Source organism: Nesoenas mayeri, assembly GCF_963082525.1.
Source record: "Nesoenas mayeri genome assembly, chromosome: 6".
NCBI classification, from domain to species: domain Eukaryota; kingdom Metazoa; phylum Chordata; class Aves; order Columbiformes; family Columbidae; genus Nesoenas; species Nesoenas mayeri.
In genome coordinates this window covers 24,620,878-24,645,936 of record NC_137545.1, presented here as the reverse complement: position 1 = coordinate 24,645,936, position 25,059 = coordinate 24,620,878, and the positions used below count along the sequence as shown (strand labels likewise).

Here is a 25,059-nt window from a genome sequence, read left to right as displayed (position 1 = left end):
TCAACATGGAAAACATTCGGACTCCATAACATCACTTTCTTTCTGTATAGGAGACTACGGACAATTTTGTGAGGCAGGGGAGCGCAGCGTTTCGGAGCGGGGCTCAGGGCCAGCTCCCACCACCGACCCCAGCCCCGTTACCTGCCCGCAGGGCGCCGTAGGCCCGGTAGAACAGGAACACTGGATGGCTGCCCAGCCGCCTCAGCGCCTCCTCCGCCGCCGCCCGGAGGTGCTGGAAGAGGCCTTCTTGGCAGTAGTAGTTGAGCAGCGCCTGCGGGAGAGGCGGACACCGCTCACTGCTGAGAACGCTTCACTCCGGGACGGCCGAAGGCAGCGCCGACCGTCTCGGACCGGCCCCGCCTGGCCGCTCGCCCTCCTCCCCCAGGCTCCACCACCCGCTCCTGCGGCTCGTCGCCCTCCCACACGCCGCCCCCAGGCCCCGCGCGGCCCCACACCCGCGGAGAGGCCCGGGGCGGGACGGCGCCCGGCGGCAGCGCCCACCTGTTGCCCCTCGGCGTCCATCGTTGCTACCCGGCGCCGCTGAGGGGCCTCCGGAAGGGCGGCGGAGAGCCCGGCAGCACGCTGCCATTGGCTGGCCAGCTGCAGCGCCCACAGCCATTGGCTTGGAGGAAAGGAGGCGGGAGAAACACGGGAAGAAAAACTTGTTGCAAACGCCGGAACGTGTATGGCGACCTATGGGGCTCCAGGGAGATGGGGGCGGGGCCGCCCGGACGCGAGGTCCCGAAACATTGGTGCGAGGGGGCGGGGCTGGAACGCGCCTCGGCGGGCGGTGCTGGCCGGGGGGCGTGGCGCCCCCTGTCGGCGGGGCCGGGCGGTTTCGTTGGCCTTCCCTCGGGTGCGGGCCTGGAGAATTTGTTTTCTCTTCTTGCTGTTTTTTTGGCTGGATGCACGACTAAGTGGCCCACACTCCATGTGTTTCAGTTTGTATCTCAATACTGAGCACTTCAGGTTACGTGAAGCTTGACTGCAGAAATTAAAGAGCAGTGGGGTAAAAGCAAATACATAAAGTCCTTCCTTCCTTCCTGCCTTTCTGCCTGCCTCCCTTCTCTTCCCTCCTTCCCTCCCTCCAGGTGAAAGCATTCTCAGTCATCATTTCTAGGCACCAGAAACAAGAAGCCATTGCCAAGTGACGTTGCTCCAGAAGGGCTGTGTTGTTGGTCCCACAGGAAAAGCACCAACAACACCATTTAGCACAAGAAGACAAACCCATCCCGCGCTGAACAAGCAGGTGAAGCTGATCTGCCGGCCAAGAGCACTCAGGACTTTCCCGACAAACCCACCGCACGGGGCACTTTGTTGCATACCTCCCAGCCACGGGCGCAAAGAGGCAATGCAAAAGCTGATGTATTTTTTCCTTGTTGGCCAAGATAATCCTCAAAATTTCCTGTTATGTTTAAGTGATGCTTTACCTGCTCTGAAGTAACTTTTTGGCTTCTGTAACACTGCAAACCTAGAACAGATGTGAGAAACAAGTATTTTTGCTTGGCCATGACCTGTGATCTATAATGACAGTGGCATAGTTCTCATCTATGTTAAAATTACTTCCTTGAAAAAACAAAGTTTAAAAAGCTGTGCATAGAATATTAAAAAATATTATTCAATTTACTACCGTATTTTTGAAGCAGTCTATTATTCCTATCAGTTTGTGGATAATTTACAGACTTTTTAAGGTTACCTTTTAAGAGCAGGCACAGACAAATTGCTTATAAACTGGTTTTTATACTAAGTTCAGTATTCACCTCTGAGTGTTTTCATTGGAAGTTGTAGAGGAATGCATGTGAGCATATAAAATGAACATTTCCAGAAATTCACTGAAGCAGTTGATCAGGAATAACCGACAGACCCACTTCCCAGCTGCATTTGTGTTTTTCCGTATCAGTATCCACAAATGATAGCTTCTGGGAATTTGGTGGTTCCAAGAAAAATTGCTGAGGAAAAGTGCAATGGTTACTCACTCCAACGCCGATTCACCGTTTTCAGAAATACAAGATGTTCTGTAGCCTACTGGTGAAGAGTAAGTAGCAAAAATAAACTGGTTCTCATAATCCAAGTTGGGGAATGTATCTAGTACCATTTTCAATCCTCATTGTTTTTCTTGTTAATCTCTTGAATGCTCCATTCTTGTTCCTGGGAACACTCTGAGCCTCCTGGGACGCGCTCTGGACAGCTCTGGTGTCGGACAGTCGAGTGTCCCGCTGCACGGAGCTGCTGCACGGACTCCGGGCGGTGCTACTGGTACTCACAGAATCGTCATGTGCAGCGTCTGATGTGCACTGAAGCAGAAACTCCTGGCTGGTGACTAATGAGCAAGTCCCAAGGATTTGCTTACATGGAAGAATGGTACAGCTGGCTGTAAATGTTTTCAGTGTCCTCTCATTCTGTGGTTTTAAAAGCATACCTTTTTATATTCAAGACAGATAATAAAGACAAAAGGAACATACAATAAAAAATGTAATCTTTATTATTTTGGCGCATTAATAATGTTGTTTAGCATCAGTTAGGGTAATAGTAGCATTTTCCTGCATGCAGTCCACTAATACAGTATTAGTCAATAATTTTAATAAAAGTAATCTATATTTAATTTTCCTGTGTAAGAAACATAAAATGTCCTGATGTGTTGGATTATACAATTTTGCTACTTTCTCTTTGTGAAAAAATATTGTGGACCCAAGATAACATTAGTTCTAGTGCAGCATGAATTAAAAAAAACTATGTGAGTAAATATGAGAAAAAATTAAGGACTTTGTGAAACAAAGGTTGTATCTGAAAACTAATGATGCAGGCACTGCTTAGACATTCAATTTGAACTTTACATCGATTCCCAACTGCAAAAAACAAATGATGAACTTATTTCACAGAATGTATTGATATGTTTGCAAATATTGTAAAACATCAGAACATACAGCTATCCCTTGTTTTAGTTATCTTGTTCTCTGGAGTTCTTGTGTGAAAAGGTGCTATGGACAGAAAGTAATAAAATGGTGTGACATCAACCTGAAGATAAAATTCAGTTCTTGTTTTATGTACATAATGCCGAAAAATAAAATAAAATGACTTTTACAGTATTTATATTTGCTTATAAAAATTCTAACATTATTTTCAACAGGTTTAGTAGTTTTCAACATGACTGTACAGTTCGGATATACACTATATGCTTCTCACTGAAAACTAAAAAATGTAAAATAAATAAGCTCCTAAATAGCTGCAAAATATTGCTTAATGGTATGGTGGAATGAGGTCTTGTTGAGTAGTTTATTTCATTTAGCTCTGATGTATGGCTTCCCATATTTAAGAATCCTGGACAGTCAAAGGAACAGAAGCATAGGCAATATAAACATGCACTGATAGCATCCAAACTATCTATAATGGTAGATAATAGGTAATTTTACCTGTTGAACACTTGCACACTACACTTATTGTGGTACATATTTGATGCAATAAATGTGCTTAGGTCATTATCTGTTTGCTCAAACATGCACCACAGGTTAAAAATTACTATTTACATAGCAGAGGGCTTTTCATTAACATGTACAACAACCACCTTACTGAGAGCTGAAGATGGCTAAACAATACTGCAGGATAAAGCAGAACAACTGGATCAAGGGCTCCTTCTGATCAATTTGGAAGGTTGAGGCAGATTCATTTAGTATTTGTATGCAGAAATGCACATGACAAAGACAAAATCTATGACTCCAGAGCTAGAAGGAAGTTTGCACTTTCTGAAACTTAATGGTCTGTGCAAAAAATAAACTGTCTCTACCGTTGCTGTGAGTTATAGGGGACTTCACAGGCATTTCAAGACTTGTTTGGGCATGATACAACATGAGTACAGTAATTAAGCACCTCAATATCTGTTATGCCTTTCCAGAAACACTGCGCTAAAAAAATCTGTTGTTCTTTGTGACTTAATGTTATTTTCATGCATGATCTATAAGTGCAGCATGCCTTCATGCAAAACATTTCTGTGTGTATATTAGTTGGGTATTAGAACACAGGTCCCTTGTACCTGTAAAGACGTACTTCATCCCTGCCCCAACAGAAGCCCCATTTACAAAAATAGTCACATGTAATAAACAACATATGAATAAAAATAAGATGAACCCACTAACACAGGTTTTGTAAAAATATGATGTGTATGGCAGTTGAAATGCAAACAGTGGATACAGTTACTGTATTGTTTTATGCTAAACAAACAACGGCGTGGTTTGCACTCCTTTTCACTGGTCCCTACAGTCTGAGTAGCCATTTTGTCTCTCCTCTTCAGCAGTGTCAGCTGGTAGTGAGAACAGTAACCTCCTGTCAAGGTTGTTTCCCCATATCACAGTCACAGTCACAGTCACTGACGAGGGGTCACTGTCTTTAAATAGGCACTGACCTTTAATGTACAGTATATTTGTAAAAATTGTCAGTTTGGCATAGACCTCCAGCAGGAGTCCTGTTGACACAAACACATGATCCGTACAGGCTGTGAACTATTTTGCACATAGATGATTTTGCTTGCTATTTGCTTTTATTTCTGAACGTCTTTCCCTTCCTTTTCATGCTTTTCTTTGACTGGCCTTGTTACACGATCATAAGAAGGTGGACAAAGTGCTGTTGATGCGGTTACATCAGTTTTCTCTGTAAATGAGTTTTCATTTAACTTGTCAAGAAGGATTTCATCCTTCACACCCAGACCAGCCCCTCCTTCAGTTTTGTTTTTGTTATAGATAAAGGAAGCTTGTTTTACTGTTCGTTTTAAAAGGTGACGTCTATAAGCCCGTTGAATAATGACAGCAGATACTTCCTCCTGTTTTCGTTTTAATGTGGTTGTAATTGGTTCATAGGAAGCTTTTGAAGGATTGGATGCCATAAACCGATCTTCCATCTGTATTCTGAGGGCATCCATCTCCCCGCTTTCCCCTAAAACACGCTTTGTGAAAGCGAACAAGATGTCAAGGCAGTGAATTCTGTCACCGCTCACCATGGGCAAATCCATTGCAATAAGCTGGACTTTGTTGGGTTTGGGTAGATGAAGAGGAGGCTCAAGTGCTGCTGCAAAATCAGACAGTTTCTCAAATTCCATAAATTGTGTTGCATCAGGATCAAACTTCTCCCAGACTTCGTAGAACATCTCAAAGTCATCCTCGCTCAAGGGTTCAGCACTTTCTTCAGTAGCAACACCAAAGTTCTCCAGAATCACAGCAATGTACATGTTCACCACTACCAGAAATGAGATGATAATGTAGCTGACAAAGAAGAAAATCCCAACGGAAGGGTTGCCGCAGTCGCCTTTCACAGAGCTCCCTGGATGAGCTTTATGGGGGTCACAGTCCGGCTCCCCACTGTTAAGAATTGGGGCAAGCAAACCATCCCAGCCAGCAGATGTGGTGATTTGAAACAGGCAGATCATGCTGTTGCCAAACGTTTCAAAGTTGAACATGTCATCTATACCAGCTTCCCTCTTGACATAGGCAAAGTTGGACATGCCAAATATCGCATAGATAAACATGACCAGGAACAGCAGCAGACCAATGTTGAACAGAGCAGGAAGAGACATCATCAAAGCAAAAAGCAGAGTGCGGATTCCCTTAGCGCCTTTAATGAGACGCAGGATTCGACCAATTCTGGCAAGTCGGATGACTCTGAACAATGTGGGGGACACAAAATATTTCTCAATCATCTCAGCTAAGAACATACCTAAAACAGAAAAAGAAGAAAAACAACATACATTGCCTCTTAATATCATAGTAGAAATTTAGAAAAATCCTTTGAAAATCGGAGGTTCTATGTTGCAATTAAAGATATTCTCTAGATTCCACTTGCATGAATTCTGTTATACCAGTTATGCTTAATTTCTGCAGGTGCAATATATTTTGAATGATCATAACAGTTTTGATGGTTGGATTAGGTAGATTAGACAAAATGAAATGCTGCATGACTTAGTTGTAAACCTTGCGATGGCAAAAGCTAACCATATAGCTCTATTTGAGTAAAAGTTCACCTTATATTTATTTTACCTTCTTTTTAGTTTAATAAACAAGACTTACCTACTATTGAGAGAATAACAACTACAAAATCAAAAATGTTCCAGCCTATAGTGAAGTAGTAATGGCGAAGTGAAATCAATTTCAGGACACATTCTCCAGTGAAAAGGACAATGAACACCAGGTTTATCCAGTATAAAATATTTTCCATTTCTTTACTCTGGTCATCAGTTTCTACCATCATGGTAACCATGTTAAGACAAATAAGAATCATGATGCTGATGTCAAATACTTGTTGTGTCACAAAATCAAAGACCATGCCTTGGAATTTGTTCTGAGGAGAAAAGAAAAGAAGAAACATCCAATACAGCTGTAATTGTTTTCCTGCAAGAAGAAACTAGAAAAATACATGCAGTAAGGCCAGTGAGACTTCGATAGAAAGGTAACTAGTGACCTTAAGTAGAGTAGTCATATTAAAATGAATATAACAGCTAAGTTCGGCCTCCTTTGTTTGTATATTCATACATAAAACAGTTGCAAAGGAAAAATATTTTACTGTGTTTTCATTTTCCATTTTTGCTGACTGATACACTAGTTAATGATAATTTTCACATGGGTATATTTCTGCTCTCTATATATCAATAAAAATTGAACTGTTCATAAATAGCTATTAGTCTGATGTATGTAAATGATTTTACCCCTGGTCTTGGTATAGGTTTTTGTGGTTTTTTGGATCCCAGCTTTTTCATTGCATTGTAATATTTCTTCTGCTCTTCTGTCATAAATATGTCTTGACCTCCAAAGTAAACACATGAAATCAGAACTGGTTATAACCACATTTATATGCAGTGTTGAAAAAATCTCTTAAAAAGAAATGTGATGTGTTTATTTATTTATTTCAGGAAAATCAGGCTTGCTGAATTGGGGAAAACCTCTTAGCTATCAGATGCAGCTGTCTGAAATCTAAGCATTTAGTCCAGAAGTTGTCTGGACTTCCAGTACTGCATTTCACAAAAAAAACCCAGAAACGCAGCATTCTTCTGCAGTTATTTTCCTTGAGCTGCAAGAAAACCTTTTCAGTACCTCTTTTATTTTATAGGAAGAGATACAGTAAACAGCACCTGAGATAAGCTCAAATAGTCTGGGCTGCTCAGTACAGTCACTTCTGAACTGCGATTTTAATGTAACAAAGGAAGCAGACAAACTCGAGTTTTCTGTACATGAATGTGTTAGTGCTTTACGTATCTCTAATTTAGCAATCACAACAGTAGCATTGGGAGTCAAAGTCTTCAAGATTTTTGAGAGATGGATTTTCAGACTTTGGAGAACACAGCCAAAGTTTGAAGCACTCTCAATACTGTTAACAGCAAAATGGTCTTTTATCTTGTTTAGCTTTCATGTTCAATGAAGTTCTGATTAGCCAAAGCCATTACTGGCCTTTGGAGTCTGACGGGGAAGATAAAGAGAGAATTATAGGTCTTTCATGGCAACCTAAACAAAATCCACTGCCCATAATAGCTTTTTCATAGAGACAGCTTGAATGAAAACTCATCAGACTCTACATATCTCTTGAAGTAAATTTTTCCTGGATAAAAGATACTTGCAGACATCTGATTCCATGAATGTCTGCAAAGACATAGGACTTGGATGCAGCCCTTTTGTGGATGTTTGGGAAGCCTGAAGAGATGGGAATGGATACACCATACACTGGACAGGCTCCCTAACCATATTCCTCTAGGCCTTAAGCATGTATGGCTTCCAAAAATCTTACTTAGCACCTCTCATTAGTAACATAAACCCACAGGAAGACCAATAAGGTAAAATTACTCCAGTAATTCATAGCTGCTTTTGTCCTTTAGCTTTCATTACCTTATCTATTTACAGAAAATAGTTTTAAAGACGAGCATCTGATACTCAGACCATCCTTATACCAGTGAGATTGTCTACATCTACACAATGAAACAATTAAGAAAGGCCATGAGATAGCTACAAACTGCTCCTGTTCTGTATAATTTCAGATCCTTTAGTGGCAAAAAACTTGAACACTGGGATCATTAAAGCAGCATCTGTAGTAGTGTGATGAAAGAATGCTTTATTTTTCATAACCAGGTAGCTATTTTGTGTGTGTGTGTGCTGAGAGAAACACTACAAATCATAAAATCAATACATTAGAAATGCTTTAATGTACAGGCCTAAGTTAGGCATTTGATCATGTAAGGAGATTTCATGCAGTTTAGGCATGGAAAAGCAGATGACTTGAGAAAGACTAAACTGGACATTGAATGCAGAAGGGTCTGTGATGTTAATACATACTACATCTTGATAAGATTTTATATGCTAATATATTTCAGCTTTTCCAATTTTGAACAAACCTTGTGCTTATATTCCATATATCATGCACTTGCAAAAAAAATGCAATATTTTAGAATATCTTTAGAAGAGAAATGAAACAATACTTATCTTCTTTTTTTGCTGATTGAAGTTATCAATAATGACACCAATGAACAGGTTCAGGGTGAAAAAAGAACCAAAAATGATAAAGATGACAAAATACAAATACATGTACAGGTTGTCTTCATACTTGGGTTGCTGTAATATCTAAGGACAAAAAAAAAAAAAAAAAGTGAAAGGTCTCACATGATTATTTCAACTGAACAAGTGGCAACCTAGGGCAAAATATCCTTAATATTTTTTGTCTAGACAATACTCCTGTCATCTATTTCAATGTATTTTGCCTATTCCATCTATTACTGACAGCATCTGACAGTTTTCCTCAATTTGTTAGAGCAGAATCTCATATTAGTTAATTTAATTTTGTTTCATTGTATTGTATGAATATTGTTTTTTGAAGATAAAGAAATACACACTTGTTGATAGATTGAAAGAAAAAAAAGATAATTTAGAAATATTTGCAGTACTTACATCTCTTGAGTCAATAGCTGCATACATAATATCCATCCAGCCTTTAAATGTAGCCTGTAAACAGTACACACCTGTTTAAGCATAGAGCTTGAAGACAATTCATGTAATTATTTCAGCAACTGAGTACAGCACCAGAAATAATTAGCATAACATGAGGTTTTAGATAATTTTGTCTCTCATTTTTCACAGCTGCTCATCAGATACATTGCTGTGCATTCCCGTTGTCTCTATATGAACACTTTAAGCAGTAAGTGTAATTAACTTATTTCTAAATAATTATCACAAATGATAGAATGCAGTATCTAAATGTCCAACAAATCTTGCAAACTGCAAAGGCTACATACAGCTGGGAAATAGCTTTATGGAACTGAGTTGCTACCACTGAAGACTGATGTGGAGTCCCTCTCAGATCAGTCAGAAAGGTGGCTACCAAAGGGAAGCAGAACTTTGATCAGCTCAGAAAAGGTATTTTCCCATCAATCACAATTCTAATTTTTCTCTACTTCAAAAGACTTTACCTGATTTAGGAATTCTATTTTCACTTTAAATATATTGTATTGTGTTTTACAGAGGTTAGATCCATCAGATATGTTCTGAAATAAACTGGTAAGAAAAAGATGTGTTTTATGTGGACCAAAGACTTAACAAGCCTCATAGGTGGCAGTATTTACTGAATTTTTATAGCTATTTCCTCTGCCCAAAATCCATAAATGATTATATTTGACAGAGAGGTGGAGATTGCCTTATCTGAGTTCAAAACAGAAAGCAATTTCCTCGGTTGTAGAAATAAGTTCTTTTGACTAGGCAACACCTCCAAGTAGATATCACTCAGTTTTTAATCCAGTTGTGCCCAGAATAAAACAAAGAAGTGAAATAGTTCTTTGCCATTTAATTCCTATTATAATTCTGCTAAACACGGCTGCAAACCATCAGTTTCTTCATATTCCTTGCCACAGAGATCAGCTGCAGAAACAAGTTGAGAATGGAACACTCTTCATCTGTGGTTATTTCTGTATCTCCATCATCTTCAGGCTTCATTTCTAGTGAAGGTTTCAAAAAGGCTTTGCTTATGCAAAGGAGCTGGCATTGTCCTGAAGTGAACTTAAAGGAAAAAAGGTCCCCTGAACTTTTGAGACAGTGGAATACTAAAAAGAGCTGATTATCCTGAGATGCAAATCCAGTTTGCAACAACTTGCACATCTTGGGGCCAACACAGAAAATACTAAATTCTAGCAACGTACAGTATGGTGGTGAAATCAAACTGTAGTATCAGAGGACCAATAAATCTGGAACAAGTAGAAGTCTCAGCTGAAGAATTTAAAGGGGAATATTTGCACTGCAAGGGATTAGGAGAGGTAGGATCAGCTTTATTTATCTAATTCTTAATGTATGTTTAATCTGTTCTCAAAGACTTTAATGGTGGACACTCCACAACCTCGTAAAAATATATATTCCATCCCTTATCTTGATTTTTTCCCTGATATCTAAATCCTTCTGTTGCTGTTTAAGAGTGTCACTTGTCATAATCGTTACATACCTGGAGAACTGAGTACTAATCATCCTTTGTGTAGCACCTTTTACTTATTTGGAAGCTGTTGCTGCCTTTCTTCATTAGGCTGTGATCACTGTTCCTTCAATTTTCCACGTAGATTCTGTTTTCCAGAACTCTGGTCATTCTCATTATTTTCCTCTGAGCTCTCTTCCACTAGTTCATCTCTTGAAATGGTAACCAAATCTGGACTCAGTATTTCCGCTGAGGTCTTAGAAGGTCTAAATAAGGCAGGATGACTATTTCATGTCTTACAGGCACTATTTTTGTTTCTGTCTTGATACCTTATTTGCATTTCTTGGAATGTCATAACTTAGGTTGAAATCAGCATTTCAACCTGTAACACTAAATGCAAATAATAGGCATACTTTTACATCAGAAAGATGATACAAAGGATGGCTCTTCTGCAAAGTGTGTGCTGGTGCCTCAGGTTCAGATGCATGATGATCCTTGCATATCATCCTCCGGGCAAGGCGGAATTATTGGTTTTTGTAAATTTATTGGTGTACCCTAGACTGATTAGACTGAATGGAAAATAAAACCCAGACTAATTTAAAAATATTAAGCTTCACCATCATCAGTAAAGGACCCCATTATAAAGAGACAGTTCCTTTCAGCTAGTGCTAGGAAAAAGAGCTGAAGAACTGAGCTGCTTGTTGTTATAATTAAAAAAGGAAAATTGAAGAGTATGGGGGGTTGGAAAATATAACATTTTACTATCTTGCAGTTCAAAATATCTAAAGTAAAATACCTGTTTTCCACAATTAATTTAACAAAACAATAAGATATCACCATTCTTGAAGAAATAAAGTAAAGAATCCTCAAACCTAATTAAAATTAAGTAATTGCAATAATAAAAATGTTCCCTCATCATACTATTTGTTTTATTCTAAATCTCTTCTGAAAATCGGTAGGAATCAGTGAATACAACCATCATTATGCAAACCCCTTTACACCAGTTAAGAACTTATCTGCAAGTAAACGGATTCTTAATTCCCAAAGCAGAAGCATCAGTTCAGTAGGAGAACTTGTAATTTTTTAATATGTTGATTGAACAATAGCAAACAATGGAACTGGAGGTTCAGTGTCAAGGCATCACATTTGGTGAAAGAATGTTATTTCTACCGCTTTCAGTAGAAGCTTAGGCCTGGCCATGTTAGACTTAAATTTAATCTGCAATACACCTTCTTTAACAGAAATAAGGTAGTAATTGGGCATTTGTGCATAATGAATAGAAAATAAGACAGAACTATTACTAAGAGATCAAATTCTTAGTTTCCTTTTTGTATATTCAAATATAAAAATATATTGTATACTCTCAGTGACACTAAATCAGGAGTAATTAATTGATTTCAAAGATTACAGCAGTGTAACTGAAACTGGCTTCTGTTCCAAATGTTGTATTCCCCAAAGAAATTTGAAAGACATATATTCAAATGCAGATTCAAATGTAGTTAGAAAAATCAACAAAACAAAAATCTCCCAGTCTACTGTTGTTAAAAGTACATAGACTTTTTTCACTGATTAATAATTTCTAATGGAGCTATAAGTAATGCTGGAGTTTCACCAGTCCATTGCTTTACCAGAAATAACCACCAGGAAGATTCACATTCCCTTTTGGAGATACAATAGCAACTTGCTTTTAAGATACTAACCTGCTGGAACTTTGGAGCCATCCTAATCTTATAGCCCTAGAATTCAGCTTCTGGTATTTTACCCTACACTTGATTAAATGTGTTTTCTTATTTATATTGGTAACAGAAGAATAATATAACATTGTGCTTTGAGACCCACTGGTTCTCCACATTTTATCCCTGTAAGCAGGATATATGCTTATCAGCAGGATAAAAGCAGGTCTGCGGGAGATTTACTTACCAAAGAATCCAAACACTAGGTTTAAGTTAAAAAGGCGTAAGGCCATAAAATTATCAGGGCAGATGCCACATCTCTCTGTGTACACCAGCCTCTTCCTCTTCAATCTCTGATGTATGCAAACTGTGAAAGGAATTTCTGCAGCAGATCTGTCTCCACTTTGATGCTTTTTTCTTTATGGACAGAGAAACACTCAAGCAAGTTCAGACCAAGAAATGAAAAAATAAGTTTGTAGATCCATGTAGACCAAGATGAGCTACGCTGGATCATAGAAGAAAAATATTCTTATAGAGAGAATATGTACTTATATGACCAATGGCATGAATAATTACACTCCAGCTTCAAATTATGTAAGAATTTTGGAAAATAGTCTCAGATCAACAATGTCTATAAAACTTGATTCGATCAATGGCCTACACTGTTAGCCTGTATTTTGAGGCAGAAAGAATTGTAACGCTGCTATCAATACTAAAGAATTTCCACACACACACACCTCCCCAAAAGAAAAAAAATACAATATGCAACCCAAAAATTAGTTTGTGTTCTTAGGTCCCTTATTCATCATCACCTCCAAGGAACCTCAAGAGCCACTCAGAGAGTTCTTTTTGATAAAAAAAGCCACTGCCACACATTTTCAATCTACTTTTTTGAGACTAGAATATTTCTTTCAAAAATTATCCCACTTCTTTTGAGTATTTCTGTGTGAAATATCTGTTTCTATGTCACTCTTAAAAATGAGATTTTTTTTCCCTGTGATGATTAGACTCATCTATTACTAGTAAAGTCTTTTCATGATTCAAAAAATAAATTGTTCATGAGACTCATTTGTGTCTTTCCCAGAATAATAAGGTCCTCAGTGCTAGGGTCTGGAGGTGTTTTGACTTGTTCTTTTTCTTTTCCGTGAAATCGGCATTACTTTCAGTAGTGGTCACCCCAGACAGAAAACCTCAGTGATGCAGAAAAATATTTATGTTGTGTTACAGAAAAGCTGCAGGGAATTACAATACTCTTCCACTGGCTCAAAGGGCACAAGTAAGAGGTGGGAATTGAGAATGGAAGTAATACTGGAATGTAAGAGGCAGCTTTCTGTAATCAGTTTCTAGCTTCCTGAAAAAGGAACTTTGTATCTGTAATTCATCCATTGATACTTATCACTGAATTTATCCATAGAAAAATGTCATTCACCTCTATGGTTTTTTTTTTCTCAGATTTGCTACAACCTGAACGAAAGTCTGTCCTTGAGGTTGTTCAGTACACTTTTCAACTTATCACAAAGATGTCAACAGAAGGCCATTAATGTTCAGCTTGCGTGCAGAGAAGGCATATTCACTTGCAACCATGAGTTTTATTCCAGTTTTTCAGGCTTAATACCTTATTTTGGGCCAAATACTCAAGTTTCAATAGCTTAATCTTCGTTTCTGACATAATAATAGATACCTCTAATTAATTCTTAGTATTTACTCATCTTTTCTCTTACTACAAGCTGATTAGGGTTATGACATACCTGTTCACTTCTAATGTTTCATCTGAACACGATGTTCTAGATTCTCATCAAAAGTGCTTTATATATCAAATTGAACATCACCTTAAAAATATCTTTGATTGAGAAAGTGATGTAAGAATCTCAAACATTTTTTAATTGTGGCCTTTCTTGTGTTCCTGAATGTGAAAAAAAATATAGATTCTGCATATTTTAAAGCACTAGCTGAAAATCAAGATGATACTTTGCTTTCTCTGGCCGAGGGCTTTTATAAGTCTGTAACTGCAAAATCACTACTAGCAGCTTACTTACCAAACCCTAAAAGGTGTGGAGCCAAGTGTCTGTTTTATGGAATGACAGAAGTGCCCATTTTTCTGGTATGTGAAACAAAAAAATGTGTTCATGTTTTACAAGCATTTTAGTAATACAGAAAAAATAAGTGGTCTTATCACTGACATTCTACTCACACACACAAAAAAATCGATCCATGAGGAAGCCTTTGATATCGGTGCAAAATCTCTATGTTGTAGATACTGCAAAAATAACTGGCTTGTCCTCCCATAAGACCTAGCATCCCCCTTGGTAGGTATAGATTAATTTTTCCTTTGGAAGCATAGGAAAAATTGGCAAATTTCTCCCAATTTGCCTCCCAGAACAATCCAATAATTTAAGAATCTAAGTCTTACTGTAAGAAATATTTGTTAATTTCAGTGAAGATGGAATGAGCTATGCATAGCTGGGACACTAAAATATGTATGACTGCAAGTAGATGAGTGGGGTGATTGTGGTCACAAAACCAGGAAAAAATGTACCTGGTGTTATTTCTGTCCCAGAGTAGTCTGGGTTACTACTGGAAGAAGCATTGCAAACCACTTGGAAAGAGTGATTTTGCTGATGTCTCATTTCTCTTGAACATGTGTAATAAAGCATTCTGCCTCCCTGGCCCCAAGGGAAATTATAGATCAGTGGATTTCAAAAATAAGACAGAGTAAATAAATATTTAAAGTCTTTCTACTACAATCTAATTTTTTAATCAAATTCTATTCAGTCGTTTATTTTTTTAATACTGCTGGTTCCTGCCCTTTCCTGATGTGACAATAAATACTTAATCAGAATGAAATGTATATTGTCAGAGTTATCAGTCACACAGGTGAGATGCTGTATGAGCCGGGAAAGGCAGTTCACAATGCTCAGAACTATTTTTTTAGACCCTGCGCAGGACCATCTCAGTACCACTGCATCATGTTACTGAAAACTAAGAGTTTGCAGAATTACACAGTAACCTCAAAAAAAACATAGAGATTGCTGAATGCATACAACACAGGTTGGAGTCCAGTGTTTTCTTGAGTTAAGCTGGGTCAAATGTTAGCTAATCTAAAATTTAAAGACAGTGTTGTCAGGACACAATTTTGATAGGGAAGGCATAACCTTATAGTATCTTTCTGCATATATTCCTTTTTTTCTTCTCTCAGTTTTTACTAAATAAAGTCCACTAGGTGCTTTTGCACAGAAATGGCAGGGAAAATATTTCATAGACTGCAGTAACTAATGATATTTTTCTTTTCCTATTTCTCTTCTGAATGAGAAATTGCTTCTTTGATCCCATAAGTCTGCACTGAGATGGGATTTCCAACCTGGAATTCTTCTCTGTGACTTATTCACACCAATCAGATTTTTGGTTTTCAGCAACAGCCACGCTTAAAGTATTCAGACAGCTGAATACCATGCCTGGGTGCTTCTAGAAACTTTTAAAGTTAGAAGGGTCTAGAGGACTAAAGGAGCTATAAATGGGAAGAATAGCAATTGTTCTGTCAGATGTCCTAGCAACTCTGTATTCTTCTTCGTAGGCTCTACTTGCTGCTTACTACAAAAAGAGTAATCTGTTATCAGTGCAGCGGTAATACTAAATTACAGATAAAAATCATCAGGCATATCTGTTTTCTGCCTTTTTTGCTTGCATTGCTTTTCACTATTACGTACAAACAACGAGAGGTATATAAAGAGTGATAAAGAGTGATCACTTACTACTTGAAGTAAAGAAAGATACCCAAATCCTACATTATCAAAGTTTACTTTCACGTTTTTCCATCGGGCACTTTGATTGTTTTTTATGAGTTCCTCGCACTGACTAAAATTGTTGATTTGGTCGACTTCAAACCTTTCATCAGTTGTGGTGTTAACACAGTAGTAGAACTTCCCAGCAAACAGATTTACTCCCATGATGCTGAAAATTAGCCAGAATATAAGACAAACGAGAAGCACGTTCATGATGGATGGAATTGCTCCTAAAAGGGCATTCACAACCACCTAGTACACAAATACAGGGGAAAAAAGAAAAGAGTGTAAGAATATTTACAGCAGTAAAGGCTTGTATACTGTTTTACCAATGCTTAATAAAAGGTTGTTCAGAAACTAATACTGTAAGTGTTAAAGCAGTACATTAATAACTGTAGCATTGCACTGTTCATTTAAATGTTCAACATTAGAACACATAATAAAAGCAAAATAAGTGAGAAGATTAAAATAATTAAAAGAAAAACAAGAGAAGATCTGGTGGTAGAAAGATGAAGCCTGACACTGATATGTTCTATATAAAAAAAGACAAATGTGTTAAATAAAAATACAGACATAATAAAATTCTAAAAATGCATCAAATTATGTTTAAAATGTTTAAAGAAAAATGGCAACCTATAGATTTGTTCAACATAGCTTTGAAATTTAAGCTGAAAACATAAATGCCATGAATCTAGAAACTAAGCTCTACATTAAAAGGATTATGCAGGAATTAAATACATATCTTTATTGCCTTTTTGTTCCATGCAGATTATAACAAAGATTAATTTCTTTGTATAGAAAAGCAAGACAGTTTTGCAATATGTGCCTACTTGAATCAACATAATTTATTTCAAGCTCCAGTCTTATTGTTTCATGTATTGCATTTAAGTCAGTAATACCCTTCATTTATCTAAAGAAGGACATATATCAAGGGCATATTTAAGGGTTTTGATTTTGCATTTTAAATTACTTTTGTCCAGTTGCCTTCTCATCCACTTGCAGGCAAGATGTCAATAATTACTTAAGTAGATAAAAAGTGTATTTTTCTGATATATACAGTAATTAATCACGTGTCTGTCAGAGCTATCAAAGCTTTTGTGATATTTGTTTGGCTAATAGCTCAGCAATCATTTCTCCTTAAGTATCCAATGCCAGGTCTCATTTAAAAGTTATATTTTAAATTTTACTTTTTTTCTTTGTGAAACTTTTAGGACCTTGTAGGAAGGTAAAAGAAAATATATAGTAGGGCTCTGATTCCAGGTAATCTAGCAGCTGCAGTAAGACAGGAAAGGACTGGCATGGATACTTGGGGTGTATTAAGGCATCATAGTCCATCTTTGTTTCCTTCTTTCTGCAACACAGAAGGATCTTCTCCACTACCAACATAATTCTGAGCAAGCTCAATCTTACTACCTGTATTTCACAGCCTCTTGAAGGCCTTTGGAACCCGAGTATTGTCTCAGCACCCTTCTCCTCCCAAATGTTATGGCCAGGAATTAGGACCTGTTTAGAGATCTTAGGTAGAAATGTTATTTCAGGGCATGTTTTCTTCTCATTTAGAGGGCCTCCTGAATTGACAGAGAGTACAAATGGGACCTTTCTGTAACTGAAAATTCTCCCTATCTTTTATTAAACCAAGATTTTTTTTAAAATTAGCTTTTCTTGGCAGCTCCTTGAGATTTATACTATAGAAAATGTGAAGGTGATGTATGCATAAGATAGCCATTAAAAAAATGTTTAAAAGGCTAACAAGGTCCCAGTAATATTCTGAACATCGGAAACCACTTTCAAAGGAGTGAGGGAAATGGTTTTTTACTATCATAGGAGGAAAAGAAAACTGTTACTACTTAAATTGATGAAACTGAGGACAACATAATAATTAGGAATGCAATGATTCTGGAACTTATTCCAAGTCTGACCTGATGTATGAAATTGTATTATGCTATTGCTGCTTTGAAATTCTAGGCCAGCTAGTGCTTGTCTTTTTTTTTTTTCTTCACCCATAAAAATGTGTTATACTGATTGAATTCCTCCATTTAATCTTGGTAAAAAGCCTGAAAATAAAGATGCCAGGAAAGAAAGATGGGAATTTAGGCCTGCAACTTAAATAAATTAAGGTTACTTGTGCTCACATGAAGAATGGTTTTGCATGAATTGAGTGCCTGTAGCAGTTACCTTTTTAGCAATTCTGAGATCCATTGGACTACAGCACAGATCCAGAACAGGCAGCAGAATACTAACAGTTAAAGTAATTGTTACAACAATGATGAATTGATAATAGTTGTAGAAAGAAAGATTTCTAACAAAATGCCATCAGTGCATCTCACATCTTTAGATGAACAGGCAATACAGTCTCACTGCTGAGACTGCCCAAAGATCAGCCACGTCCTCTTGAATAAGAAGTGACAGGTTCCAGCAACTGTTCCAACAATGGTTCCAACAACTTGTTTCATGTAGGTCCCTGAAAACCCATCAAATGGTAACAATTTTTGGTCATTACTGACCTGGCCTGGATGCGAACTGGTGACCTAGAGATGAAAGGCTCTGTATCCTATTACCAACCCCTTGAGCTATCCAGTCCCCCTGGAAGGTTTTTTAAGAAAAGAAGAAAAGAAAATTAAAACTTTTAGAAGCTGTTTTCTGCTTGCATTTTGTTTTTGTTTGATTTTTCATATTGTTTTTATCCAACCAGTGTTAAGCCTTTGACCTACCATACTTATAATGTAAAACTGCATTTCTATGTGCTGGTCAGATGGTCGGCTGACTGACAGTCTACCTGAGGACGAAGTCTTTAATTTCTTCAACATATACAGTTGAAGGCAATTGCTTTATCGATGGATAGAATGCTTTTTTCCATTTACTTTTTTTGGTATTTTGGGAATAGCTGAGGTAATGACAATAACCAGGACATTATCTCACATAATATATATCCAAGATAGCACCCACACATACATACACAACACCTACTCACATAAGTTACAGCAAATGGACACAAAAAAGTGAGAACCAATTGAAAAGTGAACTGAATGCAACTGAAAAAATAAAAAGATCAGCTTTTGCTACCAGAGCTGTGCATGTGTATAGAATGAGGGTTGTGCAAAATACCAGCTTATCACTGCTATATGAGTAGAATATAAGGAAGCTTTACTAGATTCAGCCTTGCTGTGGGACACATCTGAAATACACCATGAGATATAAATTTATTATATTTTCCCACATCAAAACAGTTTGAATAGATCCTGGCGCCTCAGCAGCCACAGGCTTTCCAGGAATTCCTACATTGGACCTCACTAATGGATACATCGAGGCCTCCTAAAATCTGTAAACAAAACAAAAACAACCTTCAGTAGTACTTAGCCATTTTTTCCATAACTTTTACAGCTTCTGTGAAGAAGTTCCAAACTCTGTCCCTAGTGCAAATGAGGAGGAAGTTACCAGCTTGGGGATGGAAAGGGAGATTTATGTCAGGAACATTCTTGCTACTTAAAATGGCAAAGTGCTTTATTTGCCTCTACTTTGGAAGTTTTCAATTTAATAATTTTAGGCTTAAACAGGAAAAGTTTCTCAAAGATTTGATATGCTAGATCTCACATCAGAGTCCTTCGAAGGGGTCCATCAAAGGCTATAGAGGTTATTTAACTGTTGCCTCATATTTTTTTCTGCATGTGCATTCTCAGGTAAGGTTCACAAGCACAGAAAAGCCAAATAGTTTTAACTTCACCAGGACCTTTATGGATGAAATCAAACCTTGTCTTCTATGCATGCTCTATGGCCCTAACAAGCATAAGATATGTTCCTACTGTACTCAGTTCCGTGTTAACTGGAAAAGCCTGAGAAAGCCTTCAGGAACTTCAAGGAGAGGACCAAATGTCCAAAAAAAGGAATAGTGTATTTCTCTTTAAGTGACTATCAGCATAGTCACGCAGTTGTAGACTTCAGATCATGCTCGTTACAAGAAGCCATCCATCTCTCTCTTATCAGTAAAAAGACTAAAGAGCCAGTAGTTTAAAGACAGCAGCATGCAGATGGAGTTTGACAACAGCTTATTTAGCATAAGCCGCATTAGAGCAAAACAGGAAAATTCATTCCTGACTCAGATGAAATACTAACACTGCCTTGGTCAGGATTTGAGAGTAAGTGTTGCCTTGTCTTGAACAAGTATGAGGTAAGAACATCTGCCATAAGATTATGAATCTTCTGTGCTCAACTGGCCCAAGTCCAGATGTACACAAAAGGAATTTGCACTGAAAGATGAAGGAGGGAGCAAGTTGCCATTGTTTTAGATTCTTGGTAACCAACAGAGGTACAATCCATGAATGGACAGGAATGGAGGCTCAGGTGACATACATGAACTGAGTTTAGCATGTTCTCATAGTGAAGAAATTTGACGACATCACACAAGGAAAGCTAGAAAGCACACTGACTTGACCAGATGGTGGGTGTCAGCTCAAAGACAGGTGTATTCTCTCTTAAACTATGGAGGAGTTGAGGCAAGGGAGGAAAAGACATAAAGAATACAGTAACTTTCCCAGTCAGGGCATCAAAAGAGCATCTGAGAGAGACTGTGAGGAAAGCCCATACCAGAATCAAAAAGATTAGCACTATTTAATAGACCAAGGCAAGAAATCATGGGAATAAACCTCTGCCTTGAGAGTTATAATCCCTGGCTCTTTGCATTCATGAGTCAGCATCCACAAGAGAACCAGTGCACCAGCGGATTTCTTTCTGTTACGGCAGCATAAGCATACCAGTGGACCTTCACCGACCAAGTACCAGCACAGTGAGATCAGCTGTCCAGCATCTGGAATTCAGTGCATGGCTCCCCTTCATGTACTTTTAACTGGCAGCTTTTCCACTATCACTGGATCCCCTATCACATGTATACTATATGATTTACAGTTTACCCATCATGAAGCATGGGCACATGTTCCTATCAGACCACTCAGAAATATATAATAGGAACTTCTCCATACGCAAATAACAGTGTTTTCCAAAGACTGCTGCATAAAAAAATAGACAGATGCTCATACAGTGACATGCAATCAAAAACTTGTTATGCAAACTAAATTTAAGAGAGATGTGCACCCATTCTGCCCTTTATGTCCATGTGAGAGGAAGACCCCTACATCAAAAAGAAACAAACAAACCAACTCCACCCCCCCACAAGCCCCTCAATTTTGCTAATTGCACAGCAAAACCAAATTCAAAATGTCAATTGCCTTATTCACAAAACCTCTTGAAAGGTAATGTGAAATGCAAGGGTAGGAAGTATAGAGCAAAAGGTTCCCAAGAATTCTTTAAAGTACCTTCCCCCCAAAATACTTGAACAGCTCCTCAGTCCCCAGGGATTAAATTCACTTCATAATTATATCTATGAAGAATGGGGAAAGTCTCGCAGACTCTCTCTTAGTAAGCTTTTCACACTTTGGGGATCATAGCTGGCTTCAACTTTATGAGATGGCAGTTTCTGGCATTTCACTACAAAACTGTATACATAAAGATAATCTGGAACCTTGTAGATATGCAGTGTGATGTAAAACACAAGACTAGATTTCCAGAAGAGAAGTACCTTTAGAAACGTGCAATTCCTTCAATTTTCTCATTTGGTTTGTCAGGTAAAAAGAGGAAATGCTTGGACCTGCAGAGTAATCAGTGATGATAAAGTCTTAATCAACAAACCAAATCAACAGAAGAAAATCTCAGCAAATAGTATTTTCATCGGTTATGAGATCATCCACCAGTGCAGTGATGAAACTTGCTACTATCCAGGTTTGTGCAAAGATTAACAAGGGTGAAGGTGAGCTTAAATATTTAAATAATTCAGACTAAAACTGTTAAACCCTTAAAATAATTCAGTTGGAAGATGTCCAGTTTATGATAACTATTTGAGTTCATTTTCATGGCAAAAGCATTCTGTGACACTGAGATAATGATTGGCAATGTGCTATCCCTCAGTAAATTGTAAACAATCTCTAACAAAACACATAGTTTGCCTTAATGCCATATACATACATGTAATTTATTCTTCACTACATGATCTATGAATATGTAAGCCCAGAATTACAAAACATTTTGAAAAACATTCAGAAAAGTTAGAAGCAAACAAAAAATAAAACTGAAATCTTATTCTAGCAAACTAATGCTTACCCTTAATTCAGGATCACTACAAAGTAGCAAATAGAAAGTTTGTAAATTATGATAATGAGCAAAGATACTATTTAAATCGAGAAAAATGTCTAAAAGGTCGTTCCATGAAAGAAATGAAAGCAATTTGTCAGTGTTAGAACTGGCATGAGAAGCACCTTGCGTATGAAACGATTGAAAAAAATGAGTATTTAAGACAAGATTTATGATAAGGTTTTCGATTTTTGAGTAAAATGAAGACTGTACTGGGAATACAGAATGAAGATTATTAGAAAACTACCATTTAAAGCAGCAATTGTAAAGAAAAATTTGGACTTTACTGGGAGTCTGCAAAGAGAAGATAGGCAGATGGAAAGAATCAGAGACCTGACAAGGAGGTATAGCTTAATACTAACAGTTATGAACAAATGAAGTTGAAGAAAGAGAGGAAAGATCTCAGAGGAAAAGAAAATCACTCCCTTAACAACCGCAGCCCTTTCTACTTTTTCTTCCTTCATCGTTACTGTACAAGTACAGCTGACTGAAGAACATTTCTACTAAATAATTTTATCTTCAAAGAAAATACTTCCTCAAACACTTATTACACAAACTATTTTTACAAGACTTTGTGCTGGAAAAATTTCATGCTATTGGGTGATGAGTTTATGTCTTGGAAAGCTGGAACTGTTAGCAGGGATGTTCAACTAGATGATGTCAGGAGGTCACTTCTAACCTCAATGATTCTACAGATCTGTCCTAGCTCTTATAAGAAAATATAACTTGTTCAAAGTACCAACAAAAGCATTTCTTATTCATGTACCAGTCTATTCAAAGCAAGCTACACTGTTGGATTTAACCAAATACTGGAGTTCCCAAAGCAGTTTTGGTTCTGTTTCTCACCAGAAATCAAGTATACAACAACATAGAAGAAAAGACATAATTTAAAATACTGTATGATGAAATGCAATAATTATCTGCTAAGCAATAAATTACAGGGCTGCATTTGTTTGAGAAGACCTGGTAAATATTGTAAATACACATGAGTATGAAAACAGAGTGATTATTTCCTGTGGGAACAATATCTTTGAATTTCACTGGAGGCAGTAAAAAACAAAAACCAAAAAAACTCCCCACACCTGTTTTGCTCTTTCTGTTGCATAAAAGAAATCTTATTGACCTTTATGTGTTTTTGAGCATTTTGTATTAAAATATAAACGATATTATGTTCCTCATGCAAATTTCATTAAATTTTGATCCTAAAAGTAAGGATTTTTTTCAAGATAAAAACATCTGATAGTGAATGCAAATTTTTATATCACTGATGTGTCTCTTTAGGACATTCCTAAACTCCAGGAAAGATACTACAAAAATAATACTGCTATTGGCATTTTATAAAAATCACAAAAATAGTTTCAAACACAGGCCAAAGATGACTGAATTCAGATTCAATAAAGGATATATTATATGGTGTCTCACGTTATTTATATACACCTGGAGTGATTTGCTTAACGTAAAATGTAGGGTGTTAAAAATTATGCACAAATTTAAATTGCAATTATATAAATATCTATAGATGTGACTATTCAGATCATAGTGTTTTGGTGTGTGCTTAATGTATTACAAGTAATGTTCAAAACTTTCTATGAGATGTTTTTGAATGTATGTAGCTATAAATTGAGTAACAGAGTAAAGCACAGATCTTTCCAAAACAACACAAAAGCCAGATTCAAATTTTTAAAGAAAGCCATTTCTTATCTTGGTTAAAAAAGCATCTGAAAATCTAAAAATAGCTGAGGTACCTTTCTCCTGCAAGAACTCGGCACTAAATAATAATACTGATTTTATCAAAACTTTTCATGTTATTTCTCTAACATCAGAAATTTCAAAGGATTTCAAAATATTTAAAGCAGTTAAGAAGGGCGTGTAGGGTGAATAGTTTTTGCTCCTAGGGGATCTCAAACAAGATTGTTTCTACTTCTAACCCTAAATACACAATGTAGTGGTCAGTCACACTGCAAGCAGTAAGGGTAGAAAAGGGGGAAATACTGTACCCATAATACAGATAAGGGGAGGAACCTGTGGTCCACCCCATCCAAGCTGAAGAAAGGTTATCCTATATGAAATAGAAATATATAGCCTGTTATTAGTTGTGAATCTGTAATGACAGACACTTGATGTAATGTTTTATAACTCAATCATATGAGAAATGTCTCTCTCCTACTGATGAAGTTTGGAGAACTCTTGAAAATGCCTCATTATCGCTTTCTTGGTTGAATTTTAGAGGATATTTAGGACATCAAATACTCTAATTTAATTTTAGAAGTTATGAAATTGGACTGGAAATTTGAAATACAGTAGATGTTTAAAGCCATCAGCCAGAAATATGCATAAGGCATGCAAAACTGAAAGTGCAAGTGGATTTCAGATTGTTTGCTGCCTTCTACTATTTCTCTAATAAATAAATCAAGCACGGCATGACATGCTTTATTTTGTGGAATTAGACACAAATGCATGCTTTATTGTCACTTAATTCTCTATCTCAGCAAAGCAATGTATACTCAGTATTCTACATTTACAAGTAGCATACCAGTTCAGAACTAGTGCAAAAGCATTATATTGCAAGTACTAAAAAAGCTAAACAAAAAGCAATGGGTATATTCAAATCTCAATTTGCAGATATTTCTGCTCAGTACATACACTAATTGAGATGAGAATATAAACCCTAAGACAGAAGTTTAAATTGAATTAAAGCAATCCTTTACTTTGCCTTCCAGCATCTGTGTGGAGTTGGGTTTGAGATTTGCTTTAGAAAGTATTGTAGTTTCTCAGAATTCAATATAGTAGCTGATATTTTAAATGCCTTCAATATGGCAAAATTCACTTTTTGCTCAAGGCAAGCACAAGCTATGAACTACTTGTACCCTATTCACTTTGGAAATAGACTTTTAAGAATATAACTTTAAAAGTGAAGTATGTTTCATATTTAGGATTAACAAAATAGTTATGTGTATTTATTGACTATGTAAAATGCTGTATTCTTCTAATTCACCAGAATGGTAAACTTATTTAAG

At 37.1% G+C, this 25,059-nt stretch overlaps 2 protein-coding genes across 2 annotated transcripts in view; both read right to left on the bottom strand.

Moving 5' to 3' along the window:
- Positions 1 to 667, bottom strand: part of TTC21B (tetratricopeptide repeat domain 21B) — a 34,305-nt gene extending 33,638 nt beyond the window's left edge. The window contains exons 1-2 of the mRNA XM_080346543.1: positions 502 to 667; positions 142 to 271 (exon numbers count right to left, since the gene is read on the bottom strand). Of these exons, the coding sequence (XP_080202669.1) occupies positions 142 to 271; positions 502 to 522 (151 nt within the window). The 5' untranslated portion in view covers positions 523 to 667. The remainder of the gene's footprint in view (positions 1 to 141; positions 272 to 501) is intronic.
- A 3,864-nt stretch (positions 668 to 4,531) lies between these two features.
- The window catches only part of LOC308041661 (sodium channel protein type 1 subunit alpha), a gene marked incomplete at both ends in the record, with an annotated part of 51,452 nt that continues 30,924 nt past the window's right edge, over positions 4,532 to 25,059 (bottom strand). The window contains 6 exons of the mRNA XM_080346540.1: positions 4,532 to 5,700; positions 6,051 to 6,321; positions 6,686 to 6,810; positions 8,444 to 8,585; positions 8,910 to 8,963; positions 15,836 to 16,117. Coding sequence (XP_080202666.1) covers positions 4,532 to 5,700; positions 6,051 to 6,321; positions 6,686 to 6,810; positions 8,444 to 8,585; positions 8,910 to 8,963; positions 15,836 to 16,117 — 2,043 coding nt within the window. The remainder of the gene's footprint in view (positions 5,701 to 6,050; positions 6,322 to 6,685; positions 6,811 to 8,443; positions 8,586 to 8,909; positions 8,964 to 15,835; positions 16,118 to 25,059) is intronic.